At 64.9% G+C, this 17837-nt stretch overlaps 1 protein-coding gene across 1 annotated transcript; it reads right to left on the bottom strand.

The window, feature by feature from the left end:
* Positions 1-434: 434 nt before the first annotated feature.
* Positions 435-17704, bottom strand: POLD1 (DNA polymerase delta 1, catalytic subunit; the record flags this gene model as incomplete). The annotated part of the gene is made up of 22 exons (XM_051776686.1): positions 435-671; positions 1196-1293; positions 1985-2037; positions 3214-3327; positions 4109-4241; positions 5187-5289; positions 6037-6189; positions 6804-6979; positions 7675-7812; positions 8620-8709; positions 9386-9533; positions 10426-10539; positions 11065-11181; positions 11624-11712; positions 12337-12528; positions 13188-13298; positions 14148-14288; positions 14955-15059; positions 15408-15574; positions 15860-16125; positions 16854-17022; positions 17560-17704. Coding segments are annotated over 22 exons (2919 nt in total), but the record flags the coding sequence as incomplete, so codon positions are not given.
* Between the last annotated feature and the right edge of the window lie 133 nt (positions 17705-17837).

The following is a 17837-nucleotide window of genomic DNA, read 5'->3' as shown; positions in this document are numbered from 1 at the left end:
CCGCCTCTCAGAGAGCGATGATTGGATCTAGGGGCTGTCAATCAGACGGGATTACGAAGCCACGCCCATAAGGCGGGTCTAGGTCGCTCCGCGGCGCTCTGATAGGCGGAGGGACACGTCCGTCACGAGGACACGCCCCCAAACAGCGCCGCGCAGCGGCCGGGACGGGAACTGCCCCCCCCCGTGACCCCCAAATTTCCCCCCCAGGGACCCCCCAAACCCCGGGACCCCCCCCGAAACCCCCGGCCCCCCAAACCCGCTTTTTGTTAAGTTCTCCATAGAAAGAAACTCCCTAACTGACCCAAAATGGGGTGGGGGGTACAACAACCCCCCCCTATTTTTGGGGTCCCCCCCCCTCCCAGGAGACCCCCCAAAATCCCGGTGACCCCCCTCCCATTGACCCCCCGGACCACACAAATCACCAAAAACCTGCTTTTTATTAAATTCTCTGTAGAAAAAACACCCCGATTCCCCCCCCAGACACACATTTTTGGGGTCCCCCCGGCTGTGGGGGGGGGGTCCCTGTTTTCTGGGGGGGGTCCCTGTTTTCTGGGGGGGTCCCGGATTTTTGGGGTCACCACTCGGGGTCCCCGAAGCGCCGCAGCAGCTCCTGTTGGGCCTCCAGGTCCTTCTGAACCTTGCGGCGCATGTAGAAGATGGGGCAGTCCCGGCTGGGGGGGACCCCAAAAACATGGGGGGGGGTCAGGGGGGGGCATTGGGGGGGCAGGGGAGGGATTGGGGGGGTCAGGGGGGGCTTTGGGGACATTGGGGGGGGTCAGGGGGGGACATTGGGGGGGGCAGGGGAGGGATTGGGGGGGGTCAGGGGGGGCTTTGGGGGGATATTGGGGGCCTTTGGGGGGGGACATTGGAGGGGTCGGGGGGGCTTTGGGGGGGACATTGGGGGGGCTTTAGGGACATTGGGGGGGCAGGGGAGGGATTGGGGGGTCAGAGGATGACACTGGGGGGGTTTGGGGGGCAGGGGGTCTCAGAGGGGGGGTCAGGGGGGTCCCGGGGGGGTCACCTGGTGCAGAGCACGTCCTGCAGGAGGGACCCCCGGGGGGACATTGGGGGGGGCACAGGGGGGTTTGGGGGGTCAGTGGTTCTCAGAGGGGGGGGGTTGGGGGTCAGGGGGTGACACTGGGGGGGTTTTGGGGGTCAGGGGGTCTCAGAGGGGGGGTCTTAGAGGGGGGGTCACCTGGTGCAGAGCACGTCCTGCAGGAGGGAGCCCTGGCAGCGCTGGCACTGAGTCCAGAGCCGGGAGAAACTGCGCTCGAGACCCCACAGCTGGGACACCTGGGGGGGACAGGGGGGTCAGGGACCCCAAAAACCCACCCTGGGACCCCCAGACCCCACAGCTGGGACACCTGGGGGGGGGACAGGGGGGTCAGGGACCCCAAAAACCCACCCTGGGACCACCAAAACCCACAGCTGGGACACCTGGGGGGGGGGACAGGGGGGTCAGGGACCCCAAAAACCCACCCTGGGACCACCAAAAATACCCTGGGACCCACAGACCCCACAGCTGGGACACCTTTGGGGGGGACAGGGGGGTCAGGGACCCCAAAAACCCACCCTGGGACCACCAAAACCCACAGCTGGGACACCTGGGGGGGGGGGACAGGGGGGTCAGGGACCCCCAAAACCCACCCTGGGACCACCAAAAATACCCTGGGACCACCATAACCCACAGCTGGGACACCTTTGGGGGGGACAGGGGGGTCAGGGGTCAGCCAAAAATACCCTGGGACCACCAAAAATACCCTGGGACCCCCAGACCCCACAGCTGGGACACCTTTGGGGGGGGACAGGGGGGTCAGGGACCCCAAAAACACCTTGGGACCCCCAGACCCCACAGCTGGGACACCTTTGGAGGGGTCCCAGGGTGAATTTGGGGTCCCTCAGTGAAATTTGGGAGCCCCTAGGTGGATTTTGGGCCCCCCAGGTGGATTTTGGGGCCCCCCCAGAGGATTTTGGGCCCCCCCACCTCTTTCTGGTAGAGCTCCGACTCTCGCTCGCGGCAGAAATCACAGACGGCACCTGGGGGGGATTTGGGGTTTTTTTGGGGGGATTTTGGGGGTTTTGGGGGGTCTGACCCAGCCAGGGGGGTCTGATCCCCCAGTCGAGGGGTTTGGGGTAGTTTTGGGGGGTGGGGGGGGGTTTTGGGGGGTATTTTTGGGGGGTGTTTTTGAGGTGTTTTCTTGGGGGGGGGTCTGGGGGTTTTTGGGGTGATTTTGGGGTGGGTTTGGGGGTGTTTTGGGGTCTCACCGTGGTGGGGCAGCACAGCCCTGCAGGGGGGGTTCTGGATTGTTTCTGGGGGTGTTTTTGGGGTGGTTTAGGGCTGTTTTTGGGGTCTCACCATGGTGGGGCAGCACAGCCCTGCAGGGGAGTATTTTTGGGGTATTTTTGGGGTGGATTTGGGGTGTTTTTGGGGCTGTTTAGGGGTCTCACCGTGGTGGGGCAGCACAGCCCTGCAAGGGGAGTTCTGGGTTGTTTCTGGGGGTATTTTTGGGGTGGTTTAGGGCTGTTTTGGGGGGTGTTTTTGGGGTCTCACCATGGTGGGGTAGCACGGCCCTGCAGGGGGGGTTCTGGATTGTTCCTGGGGGTGTTTTTGGGGTGGTTTAGGAGTATTTTTGGGGTCTCACCGTGGTGGGGCAGCACAGCCCTGCAGGGGGTTATTTTTGGGGTATTTTTGGGGTGGATTTAGGGTGGATTTGGGGGTGTTTGGGGGTCTCACCATGGTGGGGCAGCACAGCCCTGCAAGGGGAGTTCTGGGTTGTTTCTGGGGGTATTTTTGGGGTGGTTTAGGGGTATTTTTGGGGTCTCACCATGGTGGGGCAGCACAGCCCTGCAGGGGGAGTTCCGGGTTGTTTCTGGGGGTATTTTTGGGGTGGATTTGGGGTGTTTTTGGGGCTGTTTAGGGGTCTCACCATGGTGGGGCAGCACAGCCCTGCAGGGGGAGTTCTGGGTTGTTTCTGGGGGTATTTTTGGGGTGGTTTAGGGCTGTTTTGGGGGGTGTTTTTGGGGTCTCACCATGGTGGGGCAGCACGGCCCTGCAGGGGGGGTTCTGGATTGTTCCTGGGGGTGTTTTTGGGGTGGTTTAGGAGTATTTTTGGGGTCTCACCGTGGTGGGGCAGCACAGCCCTGCAGGGGGTTATTTTTGGGGTATTTTTGGGGTGGATTTAGGGTGGATTTGGGGGTGTTTTGGGGTCTCACCATGGTGGGGCAGCACAGCCCTGCAGCCCACGCAGCTGCTGCGTTTGGTGGCGAAGGCCGAGAGCCCCCCGACCTTGGCCGTCAGCACCGTCTTGCACCGCGTGTGATCCCCCCCTGGGGGGCAGAGGGGGGGTCAGGGGGGGACCCCGAACACCAGCGGGACCCCACAGACCCCCCTGGACCCAGAGGAACCCCCCAGAACCTGCCCAGACCCCAAAAACCTGCCCAGACCCAGAGGGACCCCCCAAAACCCACCCAGACCCCCCAAACCTGCCCAGACCCAGAGGGACCCCCCAGAACATTCCCAGAGCCCCCCAAACCTGCCCAAACCCAAGGGGACCCCCCAAAACCAGCCCAGACCCAGTGGGACCCCCCAGAACCTGCCCAGACCCCAAAAACCTGCCCAAACCCAGAGGGACCCCCCAGAACCTGCCTAGACCCCAAAAACCTGCCCAGAGCCCCCCAAAACCTGCTCAAACCCACTGGGACCCCCCAAAACCCACCCAGACCCAGAGGGACCCCCCAGAACCCCCCCAGGAGCCCCCCCCCCCAGACCCAGCAGACCCCCCCCAAACCCCTCCCAGACCCCCAGAGGAGGGTTTTGGGGTCCCTCGGGGGGGGGGGGTTTGGGGGCTCCACAAGTGGATTTTGGGTGTGTTTGAGGGGTTTTGGGTGCATTTGGGAGGTTTTTGGGAGTGTTTGGGGAGTTTTGGGGGCTCCATAAGCAGATTTTGGGTGTGTTTGAGGGGTTTTTGGTTGTGTTTGGGAGGTTTTTGGGTGTGTTTAGGGGCTCCATAAGCAGATTTGGGGTGTGTTTGAGGGGGTTTTGGGTGTGTCTCGCTGGGTTCCGGGGCGCAGGGGGGTTTTGGGGGTCCCTGCCCCGGGGGTCACTCACTCAGCAGGACCCCCTGGGCCCTCCCCTCGCCCAGGATGGGCTCGAAGATCCTGAGCAGGGGCTTGGCCAGCTGCTGCTCCAGGTAATAGCGGGTGTCGATGGGCAGGTTCTGCTCCAGGGCAAACACCGGGTCCTGGGGGGCAAATGGGGGGGTTTGGGGGGTCCTGGGGGGGCAATGGAGGGGTCTGGGGGGTCCTGGGGCCTGTTTGAGGGGTCCTGGGGGGGGTTTGAGGGGTCCTGTAGGAGTTTGGAGGAGGTACAGGGGGGGTTTGGGGGTCAGGTGTCGATGGGCAGGTTCTGCACCAGGGCAAACACCGGGGCCTGGGGGGCAAACACAGAGTTTGGGGGGTCCTGGGGGGGCAATGGGGGGGTCTGGGGGGTTCTGGGGGCTGTTTGAGGGGTCCTGTAGGAGTTTGGAGGAGGTACAGGGGGGGTTTGGGGGTCAGGTGTCGATGGGCAGGTTCTGCTCCGGGGCAAACACCGGGGCCTGGGGGGCAAATGGGGGGGTTTGGGGGGTAATGGGGGGCTTTGGGGGGTCCTGGGGGCTGTTTGGGGGGGTTAATGGGGAGTTTGGGGGGTCCTGATGGGGATTTGGGGGGGTTATTGGGGGGTTTGGGGGTCAGGTGTTGATGGGCAGGTTCTGCTCCAGGGCAAACACGGGGGCCCCACATGACCCCCCAGTGCCCCCCTGACCCCAGACCGGGCCCAGCCCCCTCCCCACATCCCCACGTTTTTGGGACCCCCCAACATCCCCCCTGCCCCCCCCCCTTGACCCCCGCTGACCCCTGAGTGACCCCCCCAGTGCCCCCCTGACCCCAGACCGGGCCCAGCCCCCTCCCCACATCCCCACGTTTTTGGGACCCCCCAACATCCCCCCTGCCCCCCCCCCTTGACCCCCGCTGACCCCTGAGTGACCCCCTGACCGACCCCAAATGACCCCCTGGTGCCTCCCTGACCCCAGACCGGGCCCAGCCCCCTCCCCAATTCCCCCCCTTTGCCTCCCCAGTTTTTGGGACCCCCCGACTCCCCCTGCCCCCCGAGTGACCCCGTGACCCCCGAGTGACCCCTGACCCCTGACCTCTGAGCGGGTGTAGGCCGCCTCCCCCCGGGCCCCGCTGACGATGACGTAGGGGACACGATCCCCCAGCACGGGGGCACTGCCGGGGTCCCGCACCTTCAGCCTGCACAAAACACCCAAAAATGGGAACAAAACACCCCAAAAACGGCATTAAACACCCCAAAAATGGGAAAAAACACCCCAGAAATGGCATTAAACACCCCAAAAATGGGAAAAAACACCCCAGAAATGGCATTAAACACCCCAAAAATGGGGCACTGCCGGGGTCCCGCACCTTCAGCCTGCCAGAAACACCCAAAAATGGGAAAAAACACCCCAAAACCGGCATTAAACACCCCAAAAATGGGAAAAAACACCCCAAAAATGCAACAAAACACCCCAAAAATGGCATTAAACACCCCAAAAATGGCAAAAAACACCCCAGAAATGGCATTAAACACCCCAAAAATGGGGCACTGCCGGGGTCCCGCACCTTCAGCCTGCCAGGAACACCCAAAAATGGAACAAAACACCCCAAAAATGGGACAGAACACCCCAAAAATGGAACAAAACACCCCAAAAATGGCATTAAACACCCCAAAAACGGCATTGAACACCCTGAAAATGGAACAAAACACCCCAAAAATGGGAAAGAACACCCCAAAACCAGGGTTCCCATGGGGGTTTTTGGGGCCCAGGGGGTTGTTTTTGGGGTCCCACCTCTCAGCCAGCCTGACGTGGGCCTGGGGGGCACTGGAGGCACTGGGGGGGGGTCCCAGTTTCACGGGGTGTTTTTTGGGGGTTCCCATGGGGGTTTTGGGGCCCAGGGGGGTGTTTTTGGGGTGTTTTGGGGTGTTTTTGGGTCCCCCACCTCTCAGCCAGCCTGACGTGGGCCTGGGGGGCACTGTAGGCACTGGCTGCCCTCGTTAACTCCTTGGTGATGACGAGCTGGGAGATGTCGATGCGGTTGCACAGCAGGTCTGAGATCACCTCCTGGGCGTGGGCCACGGCCCCCTCGGGGTCCCTGGGGGGCACAGGGGGGTTAGAGGGGATTTGGGGGTCCCAAATCACCTCCTGGGCGTGGGCCACGGCCCCCTCGGGGTCCCTGGGGGGCACAGGGGGGGTTACAGGGGATTTGGGGGTCCCAAATCACCTCCTGGGTGTGGGCCACGGCCCCCTCGGGGTCCCTGGGGGGCACAGGGGGGTTAGAGGGGATTTGGGGGTCCCAAATCACCTCCTGGGCGTGGGCCACGGCCCCCCTCGGGGTCCCTGGGGGGCACAGGGGGGGTTAGAGGGGTTTTGGGGATCCCTGGGGGTCCCAAATCACCTCCTGGGCGTGGGCCATGGACCAGCTTGGGTTGGGAACCCCACATTTTCCCCTTTTCCCCCTTCTTTTTCCTCTGTGCTCCCCCCCCATTTTCCCTGTATCTCCCCCCATTTGGGGGTCTCTCCCCCCATTTTTGGGGGTCCCACCTGTGCAGGAGGATCCTCCTGAGGCAGGCAGTGACCAGGTTGGGTTGGGGACCCCCCTTTTCTCCCCCAATTTCCCCCCCATTTTTCCCTGTATCTCCCCCCATTTTTCCCCATATTTCCCCCCCCATCCCGGGGGTCTCTCCCCCCATTTTTTGGGGGTCCCACCTGTGCAGGAGGATCCTCCTGAGGCAGGCAGTGACCAGGTTGGCAGCCAGGGGACAGTTGTCCCTCCTGACGGCCTCCAGCCCCTTGCAGTCGAGCTTTGGGGGGGCCCCCGAGCCCCCCGAGAAGCAGAGCCCGGCGTAGCGCTTCTTGCTGATCAGCAGGTACGGCCAGTACACCTGGGGGGAGACCCCCGGGTCAGGGGAGGGACCCCCGGGTCAGGGGAGAGACCCCCGGGGTGAGGGGAGACCCCCGGGTCAGGGGAGACCCCCAGGGTCAGGGGAGAGACCCCCGGGGTGAGGGGAGACCCCCAGGGTCAGGGGAGGGACCCCCGGGTCAGGGGAGACCCCCAGGGTGAGGGGAGACCCCTGGGAGTGAGAGGAGACCACCCTGGGGTGAGGGGAGACCCCCAGGTGACGGGAGAGACCCCCGGGGTGAGGGGAGACCCTCAGGGTGAGGAGAGACCCCTGGGGTGGGGGGAGACCCCTGGGGTGAGGGGAGAGACCCGAGAGTGAGGGGAGACCCCAAGAGTGAAGGGAGACCACCCAAGGGTGAGGGGAGACCCCTGGGAGTGAGAGGAGACCCCTGGGTGAGGGGAGAGACCCCCGGGGTCAGGGGAGACCCCCGGGATGAGGGGAGAGACCCCCGGGATCAAAGGAGACCACCCTGGGGTGAGGGGAGACCCCTGGGGTGGGGGGGACACACCCCTGGGATTTGGGGACCCCCCCCAGGGAACTCCCCTCTCTCGGGGACCCCCAGGGACCCCTCTGGGGACACAGAGACCCCCCTTAGGGACATGGAAACGCCCTGGGGGGGCTCAGGACCCTCCCCTGGGATTTGGGGACCCCCCCCCCCCATATTTTGGGGTGGGCACCTTCTCGAACTCGAGCCGGATGGGGGGGGGGAAGTGCCCCGACACCCACGAGGCCACTTCGCGCCCCAACTCCACGGCCTCGGCCACCGACGGGACCCCCAGGCGGCACATCACCGAGTCCGTGTCCCCATAGACCACCTGGCACCCCAAAAATGGCATCAGGGACCCCAAAAACCCCCCAAAACCCCCACTAAAACCCCCCAAACCCACCCTGAAACCCCACAGACCCCACCGACGGGACCCCCAGGCGGCACATCACCGAGTCCGTGTCCCCGTACACCACCTGGGACCCCAAAAACGGCATCAGGGACCCCAAAAACGGCATCAGGGACCCCAAAAACCCCCCAAACCCCACCCTGAAACCCCACAGACCCCACAGCCCCCACCAACAGGGACCCCCAGTGTCACATCACCCAGTCTGTGTCCCCACACACCACCTGGCACCCCGAAAACGGCATCAAGGACCCCAAAAACACCCCAGAACCCACCCTGAAACCCCCAGAGCACCGACGGGACCCCCAGGTGGCACATCACCGAGTCTGTGTCCCCATAGACCACCTGGCACCCCGAAATCGGTGTGAGGGACGACCAAAAACGGCATCAGGGACCCCAAAAACCCCCCAGAACCCCCCCTGAAACCCCACAGACCCCACAGACCCCACCAACAGGGACCCCCAGGCGGCACATCACCGAGTCCGTGTCCCCAAACCCCCCCTGGGACCCCAAACCCACCCTCAGGGACCCCAAACCCCCCCTGGGACCCAAAAGCCCCCCTGTGCCCCCCAAACCCCCCTGGGACCCCAAAACCCTCATCAGGGACCCCAAACCCCCCCCGTGCCCGCCAAATTGCCCCCTGGGACCCCAAAACTCCCCCTGTGCCCCCAAACCCCCCCCGTGCCCCCAACCCCCCCCGTGCCCCCCAAATTGCCCCCCGTGCCCCCTGACCTTGACGTGGTGCCCCCCCTGCCCCCCGTATTTCTCCTCCACGAGCTGCTTCGTCCTCTCGATCATCTGCCGCCCGAACCCCGTCACGCTCTGCGGGACAGGGGGCACAGGTGTGTTTGGGGCAGCCCAGGTGTGCCCAGGTGTGTTCAGGTGTGTCCCAGGTGTGCCCAGGTGTGTCCCAGGTGTGCCCAGGTGTGTCCCAGGTGGGGACAGCTATGTCACAGCTATGTCCCAGGTGTGTCCCAGGTGTGTCAAGGTGTGTCCCAGGTGTGTCAGGGTGTGTCCCAGGGGAGTTGGGTGTGTCCCAGGTGTGTCCCAGGTGTGTCAGGGTGTGTCCCAGGGGAGTTGGGTGTGTCCCAGGTGTGTCCCAGGTGTGTCAGGGTGTGTCCCAGGTGTGTTGGGTGTGTCCCAGGTGTGTCAGGGTGTGTCCCAGGTGTCCCTCACCTGTGATATCTCGAGGCAGGGCAGTCTCCCCGCCTGTGCCCCGGTGAAGGTGTGGGTGTGGCTGCAGTGGGTGTGTCCCAGGTGTGTCAGGGTGTGTCCCAGGTGTGTCAGGCTGTGTCCCAGGGGAGTTGGGTGTGTCCCAGGTGTGTCCCAGGTGTGTCAGGCTGTGTCCCAGGTGTGCCCCTCACCTGTGATATCTCGAGGCAGGGCAGCCTGCCCGCCTGTGCCCCGGTGAAGGTGTGGGTGTGGCTGCAGTGGGTGTGTCCCAGGTGTGTCAGGGTGTGTCCCAGGTGTGCCCAGGTGTGTCCCAGGTGTCCCTCACCTGTGATATCTCGAGGCAGGGCAGTCTCCCCGCCTGTGCCCCGGTGAAGCCGTACACGGAGTTGGCGCTGACCTTCAGTGCCAGCTGCCGCCCGTCCAGCACCTGCCGGCGCGCCGGGTCCTGCTCCTGGGCCAGGGCTGCCTTCACCCTGCGGGACACAAACACACACCTGAGCTCACCTGAGCTCACCTGAGCCCACCTGTACCTCACCTGAGATCACCTGAGCCTCACCTGAGCTCACCTGTACCTCACCTGAGCTCACCTGAGCCCACCTGTACCTCACCTGAGCTCACCTGAGCCACACCTGAGCCCACCTGTACCTCACCTGAGCTCACCTGTACCTCACCTGAGCTCACCTGTACCTCACCTGAGCTCACCCGAGCCCACCTGTACCTCACCTGAGCCCCAAACCCAGCCCTGCTCCTGGGCCAGGGCTGCCTTCACCCTGCGGGACACAAAGGGCTCACCTGAGCTCACCTGTACCTCACCTGAGCCTCACCTGAGCCACACCTGAGCCTCACCTGAGCCCCAAACCCAGCCCTGCTCCTGGGCCAGGGCTGCCTTCACCCTGGGGGACCCAAAGGGCTCACCTGAGCTCACCTGTACCTCACCTGAGCTCACCTGAGCTCACCTGAGCCCCAAACCCCCCCAGGGACCCCTTAAACTGCCCCACAGACACCCCAACCCCCCCCCCCAGGGACCCCCCAGACCCCCCCAAACCCCCCAGACCTGCTCCTGGCCGCCAGCAGCCCCTCCAGGACGTGGGGCAGGACCCCCAAAGCCCCTCAGGGACCCCCAAACCCCCCCAGGGACCCCTCCAAATCCCCCAACCCCCCCCCAGGGACCCCCCAAACCCCCCCAGGACCCCCCAAACCTGCTCCTGGCTGCCAGCAGCCCCTCCAGGACCCGGGGCAGGACCCCCAAACCCCCCCAAACCCCTCCAGGAACCCCCAAACCTGCTCCTGGCCGCCAGCAGCCCCTCCAGGACGCGGGGCAGGACCCCCAAACCCCCCAGGGACCCCCTCAAATCCCCCCCAGACCTGCTCCTGGCCGCCAGCAGCCCCTCCAGGACGCGGGGCAGGACCCCCCTGCGCACGGGGGGGGTCACGAAGAGCTGCCCCGTGGGGGTCCGGATGAAATCCGAGGGGCCCAACCTGGGGGGGGGGGACAAAGGGGGGTCAGGGGGACTCCAGTGCCACCAGTAAAGCCCAGTCCTCCTCCCAGTGCCCCCCCCCCCAGGGCGTCTCAATCCCCCTCCCAGTGTAACCCAGTATAACCAGTATAACCAGTCCATCCCAGTCCCTCCCAGTATGCCCAGTGCCCCCAGTGTACCCAAAGCGCTGTGCCCCCCCCGGGGGCAGCAGGGTGGTGTAGCACAGGTTGTGAGCGATCCCAGTATAACCCAATATAACCCGTTATAACCAGTATAACCAGTATAACCCAGTATAACCAATGTACCCCAGTATAACCAGTATAACCCAGTCCATCCCAGTGCCCCCAGTGTACCCGAAGCGCTGTGCCCCCCCCGGGGGCAGCAGGGTGGTGTAGCACAGGTTGTGGGGGATCCCAGTATAACCCAGTATAACCCAGTATAACCAATCTAACCAATCTAACCCAGTATAACCAATGTACCCCAGTATAACCAGTCCCTCCCAGTATCCCCAGTGCCCCCAGTGTACCCGAAGCGCTGTGCCCCCCCCGGGGGCAGCAGGGTGGTGTAGCACAGGTTGTGGGCGATCATGATCGACGGGTACAGGGAGGAGAAGTCCAGGGTGGCGATGGGCACGTCGTAGTACCTGGGGGGGGGGGGCACGGGGGGGGGTTTGGGGGGTCACAGGGGGGCAAAGAGGGTCCCAGGGGGATCCCAGGAGGTTTTGGGGGGGTCACAGGGGGATCTCAGGAGGTTTTGGGGGTGTCCCAGGGGGATCCCAGGAGGTTTTGGGGGTGTCCCGGGGGATCCCAGGGGGTTTTGGGGGGGTCACAGGGGGTCTGGGGCGGTTTGGAGGCTCCTGGGGGGTTTTGGGGGGTTCCCAGGGGGTCTGGTTGGGGGGGTTGAGGGGGTCTCCAGGGGGGTCTCAGGGGGGATTTGGGGTCCCAGGGGGGGTTTGGGGTCCCCACTCACCCCTTGAGCGGCTCGGTGACTGTGGGGTTTGGGGGGCTCAGGGGGGTTTGGGGGGCTCAGGGGGGGTCTCAGGGGGGATTTGGGGTCCCAGGGGGGAATTTGGGGTCCCCACTCACCCCTTGAGGGGCTCGATGACCGTGGCCCCCTCGAAATCCTCCCCCCCCTCGGGTTTCACCACCGGCAGCAGCAAATCCTCCTGCATGGCCTAGGGGGCAAGGGGGGGTCACCCCAAAAACCACCCAATCCCCCCCAAAAACACCCCCAAATCCTCCTGCATGGCCTGGGGGGCAAGGGAGGGTCACCCCAAAACCCCCCAAAAATAACCCAATCCCCCCCAAAAACACCCCCAAATCCTCCTGCATGGTCTGGGGGGCAAGGGGGGGTCACCCCAAAACACCCCCAAAAACAACCCAAACCCCCCAAATCCTCCTGCATGGCCTGGTGGGTAAGGGGGGGTTCACCCCAAAAGCCCCCAGAAACCACCCAACCACCCCCCAAAACCACCCTGAAAACAACCCAAACCCCCCCAAACCCCCCCTCTGAATACACCCCCCAAAACCCTCCAAAAAACACCTCAAATCCCCCCCAGAAAACACCCCAAAAGCACCCCTGACCTGCTGCCCCCGGGGCAGGAGGTACCTCGGGTGTCCCCTGTCACCCCCCTGTCCCCCCCATGTCCCTCCTGTCCCCCCCTGTCCCCTCAGGTGTCCCCCCCTGTCCCCATACCTGTCTGAGGAGCTGTGAGACCACCTTGACCTGCTGGCCCCGGGTGAGGAGGTAGCTGAGGGGCACCCCTGTCACCCCCTGTCCCCTCAGGTGTCCCCCATACCTGTCTGAGGAGCTGTGAGACCACCTTGACCTGCTGCCCCCGGGTGAGGAGGTAGCTGAGGGGCACCCCTGTCACCCGGGCCATCTCCACCTGTGTCACCAGGGTCATCAGGTGCTCCAGGAGCCGCAGCGGCAGCACCGCGTCCTTCAGGCAGTACAGGGCCAGGCGGCGCCGGGTCTGGGGGTCACCGTTCTGGGGGACACCATTGGGGTCATTGGGGACATTGGGGACACGGGGTCAGTGTCCTTCAGGCAGTACAGGGCCAGGCGGCGCCGGGTCTGGGGGTCACCGTTCTGGGGGACATCATTGGGGACACCATTGGGGTCATTGGGGACATTGGGGACACCATTGGGGACATTGGGGACATTGGGGACACGGGGTCAGTGTCCTTCAGGCAGTACAGGGCCAGGCGGCGCCGGGTCTGGGGGTCACCGTTCTGGGGGACATCATTGGGGTCATTGGGGACATTGGGGACATCATTGGGGACATCATCAGGGACATTGGAGACATCATTGGGGACATTGGGGACACGGGGTCAGTGTCCTTCAGGCAGTACAGGGCCAGCTGGCGCCGGGTCTGGGGGTCACCGTTCTGGGGGCACATCATAGGGGACATTTGGGACATCATCAGGGACATTGGGGACACCATTGGGGACATTGGGGACATTGGGGACACCATTGGGGTCATTGGGGACACGGGGTCAGTGTCCTTCAGGCAGTACAGGGCCAGGCGGCGCCGGGTCTGGGGGTCACCGTTCTGGGGGACACCATTGGGGTCATTGGGGACATTGGGGGCACCATTGGGGACATTGGGGACACGGGGTCAGTGTCCTTCAGGCAGTACACCCCGACCTGCAGGTCGGTGATGATGCCGTGGGGAACGTCCTCCTTCTGCTCGTGCAGGAAATGGGCACTGACGGCGTTCAGGGAGTAGGAGCGGAGCTTGTGCTCCCTCAGCAGCACCTGGGGGGGCCCAAAAATCACCTGGGGGGCCCCAAAACCCACCCCAGGACCCCCCAAAAACCCCTGGAGAACCCCAGCTCCCCAGGACCCCCCAGAACTTCCCCAGGACCACCCAGTACACGAGGCAGCAGGAGCGGAGCTTGTGCTCCCTCAGCAGCACCCGGGGGGGCCAAACGTCACCTGGGGGGCCCCAAAACCCACCCCGGGGCACCCCAAAACCCACCCTGGGCCCCCTCCAGACCCTGGCACCCCAAAAACCCTCCCCAGGACCACCCAGTACACGAGGCAGCAGGAGTGGAGCTTGTGCTCCCTCAGCAGCACCTGGGGCACCCCAAAAACCAACCCCAGGACCCCCAAAAACCCCTGGAGAACCCCAGCTCCCCAGAACCCCCCCGAACCCCCTCATGACCCCCCCTGACCTGCAGACCCCCCTATAATCCCCCACAGCCCTCCCTGACCCCCCCTGACCTGCAGCATGTCCATGGTGACCCTGCCTGGGGTGGTGACCCCCTTGCCCTCCCTGTGCCCCCCCAAATGCCCCCCTGACCCCCCCCCTGACCTGCAGCATGTCCATGGTGACCCTGCCCGGGGTGGTGACCACCTTGCCCTCCCTGTGCCCCCCCCAAATGCCCCCCTGACCCCCCCTGACCTGCAGCATGTCCATGGTGACCCTGCCTGGGGTGGTGACCCCCTTGCCCTCCCTGTGCCCACCCAAATGCCCCCATAACCCCTCCCTGACCCCCCCTGACCTGCAGCATGTCCATGGTGACCCTGCCTGGGGTGGTGACCCCCTTGCCCTCCCTGTGCCCACCCAAATGCCCCCATAACCCCTCCCTGACCCCCCCTGACCTGCAGCATGTCCATGGTGACCCTGCCCGGGGTGGTGACCACCTTGCCCTCCCTGCGGCCGAGCTGGCGGGACTGGAAGGCGGCGTCGCGGACCCCCGAGGGGACCCCCCGCACCCGGCCCAGGTACGGGAACGACTCCACCTGTCAAAGGGGGGGAACTCAGCGGGGTGGGGGCACAGGGGGGCACCTCAGGGGCTTGGGGGGCACAGGGGGGCACCTCAGCGGGGTGGGGGGCACGGAGGGGGCACCTGAGGGGCTTGGGGGGCACCTGAGAGGCTTGGGGGGCACAGGGGGGCAGGTGAGGGGTTCTGGGGGTCTCACCTGCAGCCTCCTGGTCCCCTCTATCAGGTAGGGCAGGACGGGAGGGTCTGTGGGGTTTCCTGGGGGGCTGTGGGGTCTCTGTGGGTTTCAGGGGGTCCCTGTGGGTCTGTGGGGTCCCTGTGGGTCTGTGGGGTCTCTGTGGGTTTCAGGGGGTCCCTGGGTGTCTCAGGGGGGTCCCGGGGGTCTCACTTGCAGCCCCCTGGTCCCCTCTATCAGGTAGGGCAGGACGGGAGGGTCTGTGGGGTTTCCTGGGGGGGCTGTGGGGTCTCTGTGGGTTTCAGGGGGTCCCTGTGTGTCTGTGGGGTCCCTGTGGGTTTCAGGGGGTCCCTGTGGGTCTGTGGGGTCTCTGTGGGTTTCAGGGGGTCCTTGTGGGTCTGTGGGGTCCCTGTGGGTCTGTGGGGTCCCTGTGGGTCTGTGGGGGTCCCTGTGGGTCTGTGGGGTCTCTGTGGGTTTCAGGGGGTCCCTGGGTGTCTCAGGGGGTCTCACCTGCAGCACCTTGGCCCTCTCTATGAGGTAGGGCAGGTCGAAGTTGTGGATGTTGTACCCCGTGATCACGTCGGGGTCCACGATCCGAACGAACTCGGCCCAGGACTGGGGGGGGGCACAGGGGGGGTCAGGGGGGGGACCCCAAAACCCCCCCGGGATGTCAACCCCCCCCAAACCAGCCAAAACCCTCTCAAACTCCCCCCAAACCCCCCTGGCCCCCCTTTAGACCCCCGTGACCCCCCCAAATCCCCCCCAAAATCCCCCCCCCCCACCTGCAGCAGGTCCCGCTTGGTGCCCCCCCCAGACCCCTCAAACTCCCTCCAGACCAGCCCAAACTCTCCCAAACTCCCCCCACACCCCCCCTGTAGCCCCCCTGGCCCCCTTTAGACCCCCGTGACCCCCCCCAGACCCCTCAAATCCCCCCCAAAATCCCCCCAAACCCCCCCCCCCCACCTGCAGCAGGTCCCGCTCGGTGTCGAAGCTCCTGACGGCCGCTCCCCGCAAGGGGGCGCACGGGAGCAGCGTGAACACGGCGCGCAGGAAGGGCTCGCGCGCCCCCTGGCGGAGCGCCACGGCCGCGATGGCGATCACCGGGTCCTGCTGCGGCTCCGGGAACACCCCTGGGGGGGGCCGAAAACGGGGTCAGGGACCCCAAAAACCGCGAAAACGACCCAAAATAACCCCGGAAACCACACCCGAATCACCCAAAACTGCCCCAAAATCACCCGAAACTGCCCCAAACCCGCCCGGCCCCTGAGGGACGGGCCCGCTCCTGCGGCGCCCCCTGGCGGAGCACCCTGAGGGGGGGGCAGCCCCAGCTCCCAGTGCCCCCCAAACCGGTCCCAGTGCCCCCCAGTCCCCCCCAGTGCCCCCCCAGTCCCCTCCCAGTCCCCCCAGTGCCTCACCCTTCCTCCCAGCGCACTCGATGTCGAAGCTGAGCACCCTGAGGGGGGGCAGCCCCAGCCAGGCCCCCTCGGGGGGGTGTCCCTTCAGAGCCCCCCACTCTGCGTCGGCCTCCAGCTGGCACAGGGAGGCGGGGGGGGGCACGGGGGGGTCCCCGGGGGGGCTTTGGGGGTCCCCGGGGGGACTCTGGGGTGTCCCCCTCCATCGGAACCCCCCCGGGGGCAGCTCCACCCAACAGCAGCCCACGATGCCCGAGTCGGCCAAAAACCTGGGGGGGCACGGGGGGGTCAGTGGGGGCAAAACTGGGGGTAATATGGGGAGGGGGGGGGGAAATTGGGGGGTAAAATGGGGCTAGGGGGACAAAATTGGGGGTAAATGGGGAGGCAGACAAAGTTTGGGGGTAAAATAGAGTTGGGAGGGTAAAATAGGGGGTAAAATGGGGTGGGGGGCAAAACTGGGGGGGGTGAAATAGGGTAGGGGGCCAAAATGGGAGAGTACAATGGGGGGGGCAAAATTGGGGGGTAAAAGAGAGGGGGGGCAAAATTGGGGGGTGAAATAGGGTGAGGGGCAAAATGGGAGAGTACAATGGGGGGGCAAAATTGGAGGGTAAAAGAGAGTTGGGAGGATAAAATGAGAGGGTCAGGAGGTAAAATGGGGGGGCAAAAATTGGGGGGCTTGGGGGGTAAAATAGGATGGGGGGGCAAAATTGGGGGGTAAAATAGGGGGGGCAAAATTGGGGGGGTAAAACAGGGTGGGGGGCAAAATCAGGGGGGAAAATGGGGGGGGGAAAATTGGGGAGGGGCTTGAGGGTAAAGGGGGGCACTTTGTAACCCCCTAGGAACTTGGGGGGGGCAAAAAGGGGGGGGTTAAAAATGGGGGGAGGGCAAAAGGGGGGGTTAAATGGGGGGTGGGGGCAGATTTTGGGGTGCGGGAGGTTGAATTTAATGGGGGTGGGGGTGGATTTTGGGCTGGGGGGTCCCGTTTTTGGGGGGGTACCTGATCTCGAAGTCGATGTTGGCCTCGAAGGGGGGGGCCGGGTGCACCCCCAGCCCCCCCCAGCGCAGCCCCCGCTCCAGGAGCCGCCGGGCGGGGGGCACCAGGCGGGGCAGGGCCACCCCCACCCGCACAAAGGGGGCCTTGAGACCCCCGTGGAACCCCAACACACCTGGGGGGGGCACGGGGGGGGTCAGGGGGCACAAAATAACCCCAAACCCCAAAAAACAGCTTCAAAATACCCCCCCAAAACCACCTCAAACACCCCCAAAAACCACCCCCACCCGCACAAAGGGGGCCTTGAGACCCCCGTGGAACCCTAAAACACCTGGGGGGGGGCATACGGGGGGGGGTCAGGGGACACAAAATAACCCCAAACCCCAAAAAACAGCCTTGAAATCAGCAAAAAACACCCCCTGAAAATCACCCCAAACCCCAAAAAACACCCCCAAAAATCCCCCCTAAAACCACCCCCACCCGCACAAAGGGGGCCCTGAGACCCCCCTGGAACCCCCAACACACCTGGGGGGGGGGGCACGGGGGGGGTCAGACAGACACCAAAATCACCAACACCCCCCACCCCACCCCGAGCAACCCAACCCCCTCCCCCCCAAAAAAAAACCCCCAAATGGAAGCAATGTCTGGGGGGGGGGGGGGGGGTCGAAGGGCAGTTTTGGGGGCCCCGGGGGTGTTTTTCGGGGGGTCTCACTCTGTTTATAGACCAGCTCCAGCCCCAGGACGTTTTTTGGGGGGCCCCCCCGGGCCCCCCCTCTCTGCTCCCTCCTCAGAGCCCCCTCCAGCTCCTGCTCCAGCGGCTCCAGGTGCTCGGGGCCCACCCCTGGAAAAGGGGCAAAAAGGGGGGTCAGGGGGCCCCAAAACCCAGGGGGGGGGCGAGGGGGGCACCCCCAGACAGGGGAGGGGCTGGGGGACCCCCAAACTTGCCCCCCAGAGGGGAGGGGAGGGGGGGAAGGGGGAGCACGACCCCAA

The sequence above is a fragment of the Manacus candei genome, unplaced genomic scaffold, assembly GCF_025592945.1.
Source record: "Manacus candei isolate 608988 ecotype Guabito, Panama unplaced genomic scaffold, ASM2559294v1 h1tg000593l, whole genome shotgun sequence".
Taxonomy (NCBI): Eukaryota; Metazoa; Chordata; class Aves; order Passeriformes; family Pipridae; genus Manacus; species Manacus candei.
Note: the sequence above shows the minus strand (reverse complement) of the source record. Positions and strands in the feature narration are given on the sequence as shown.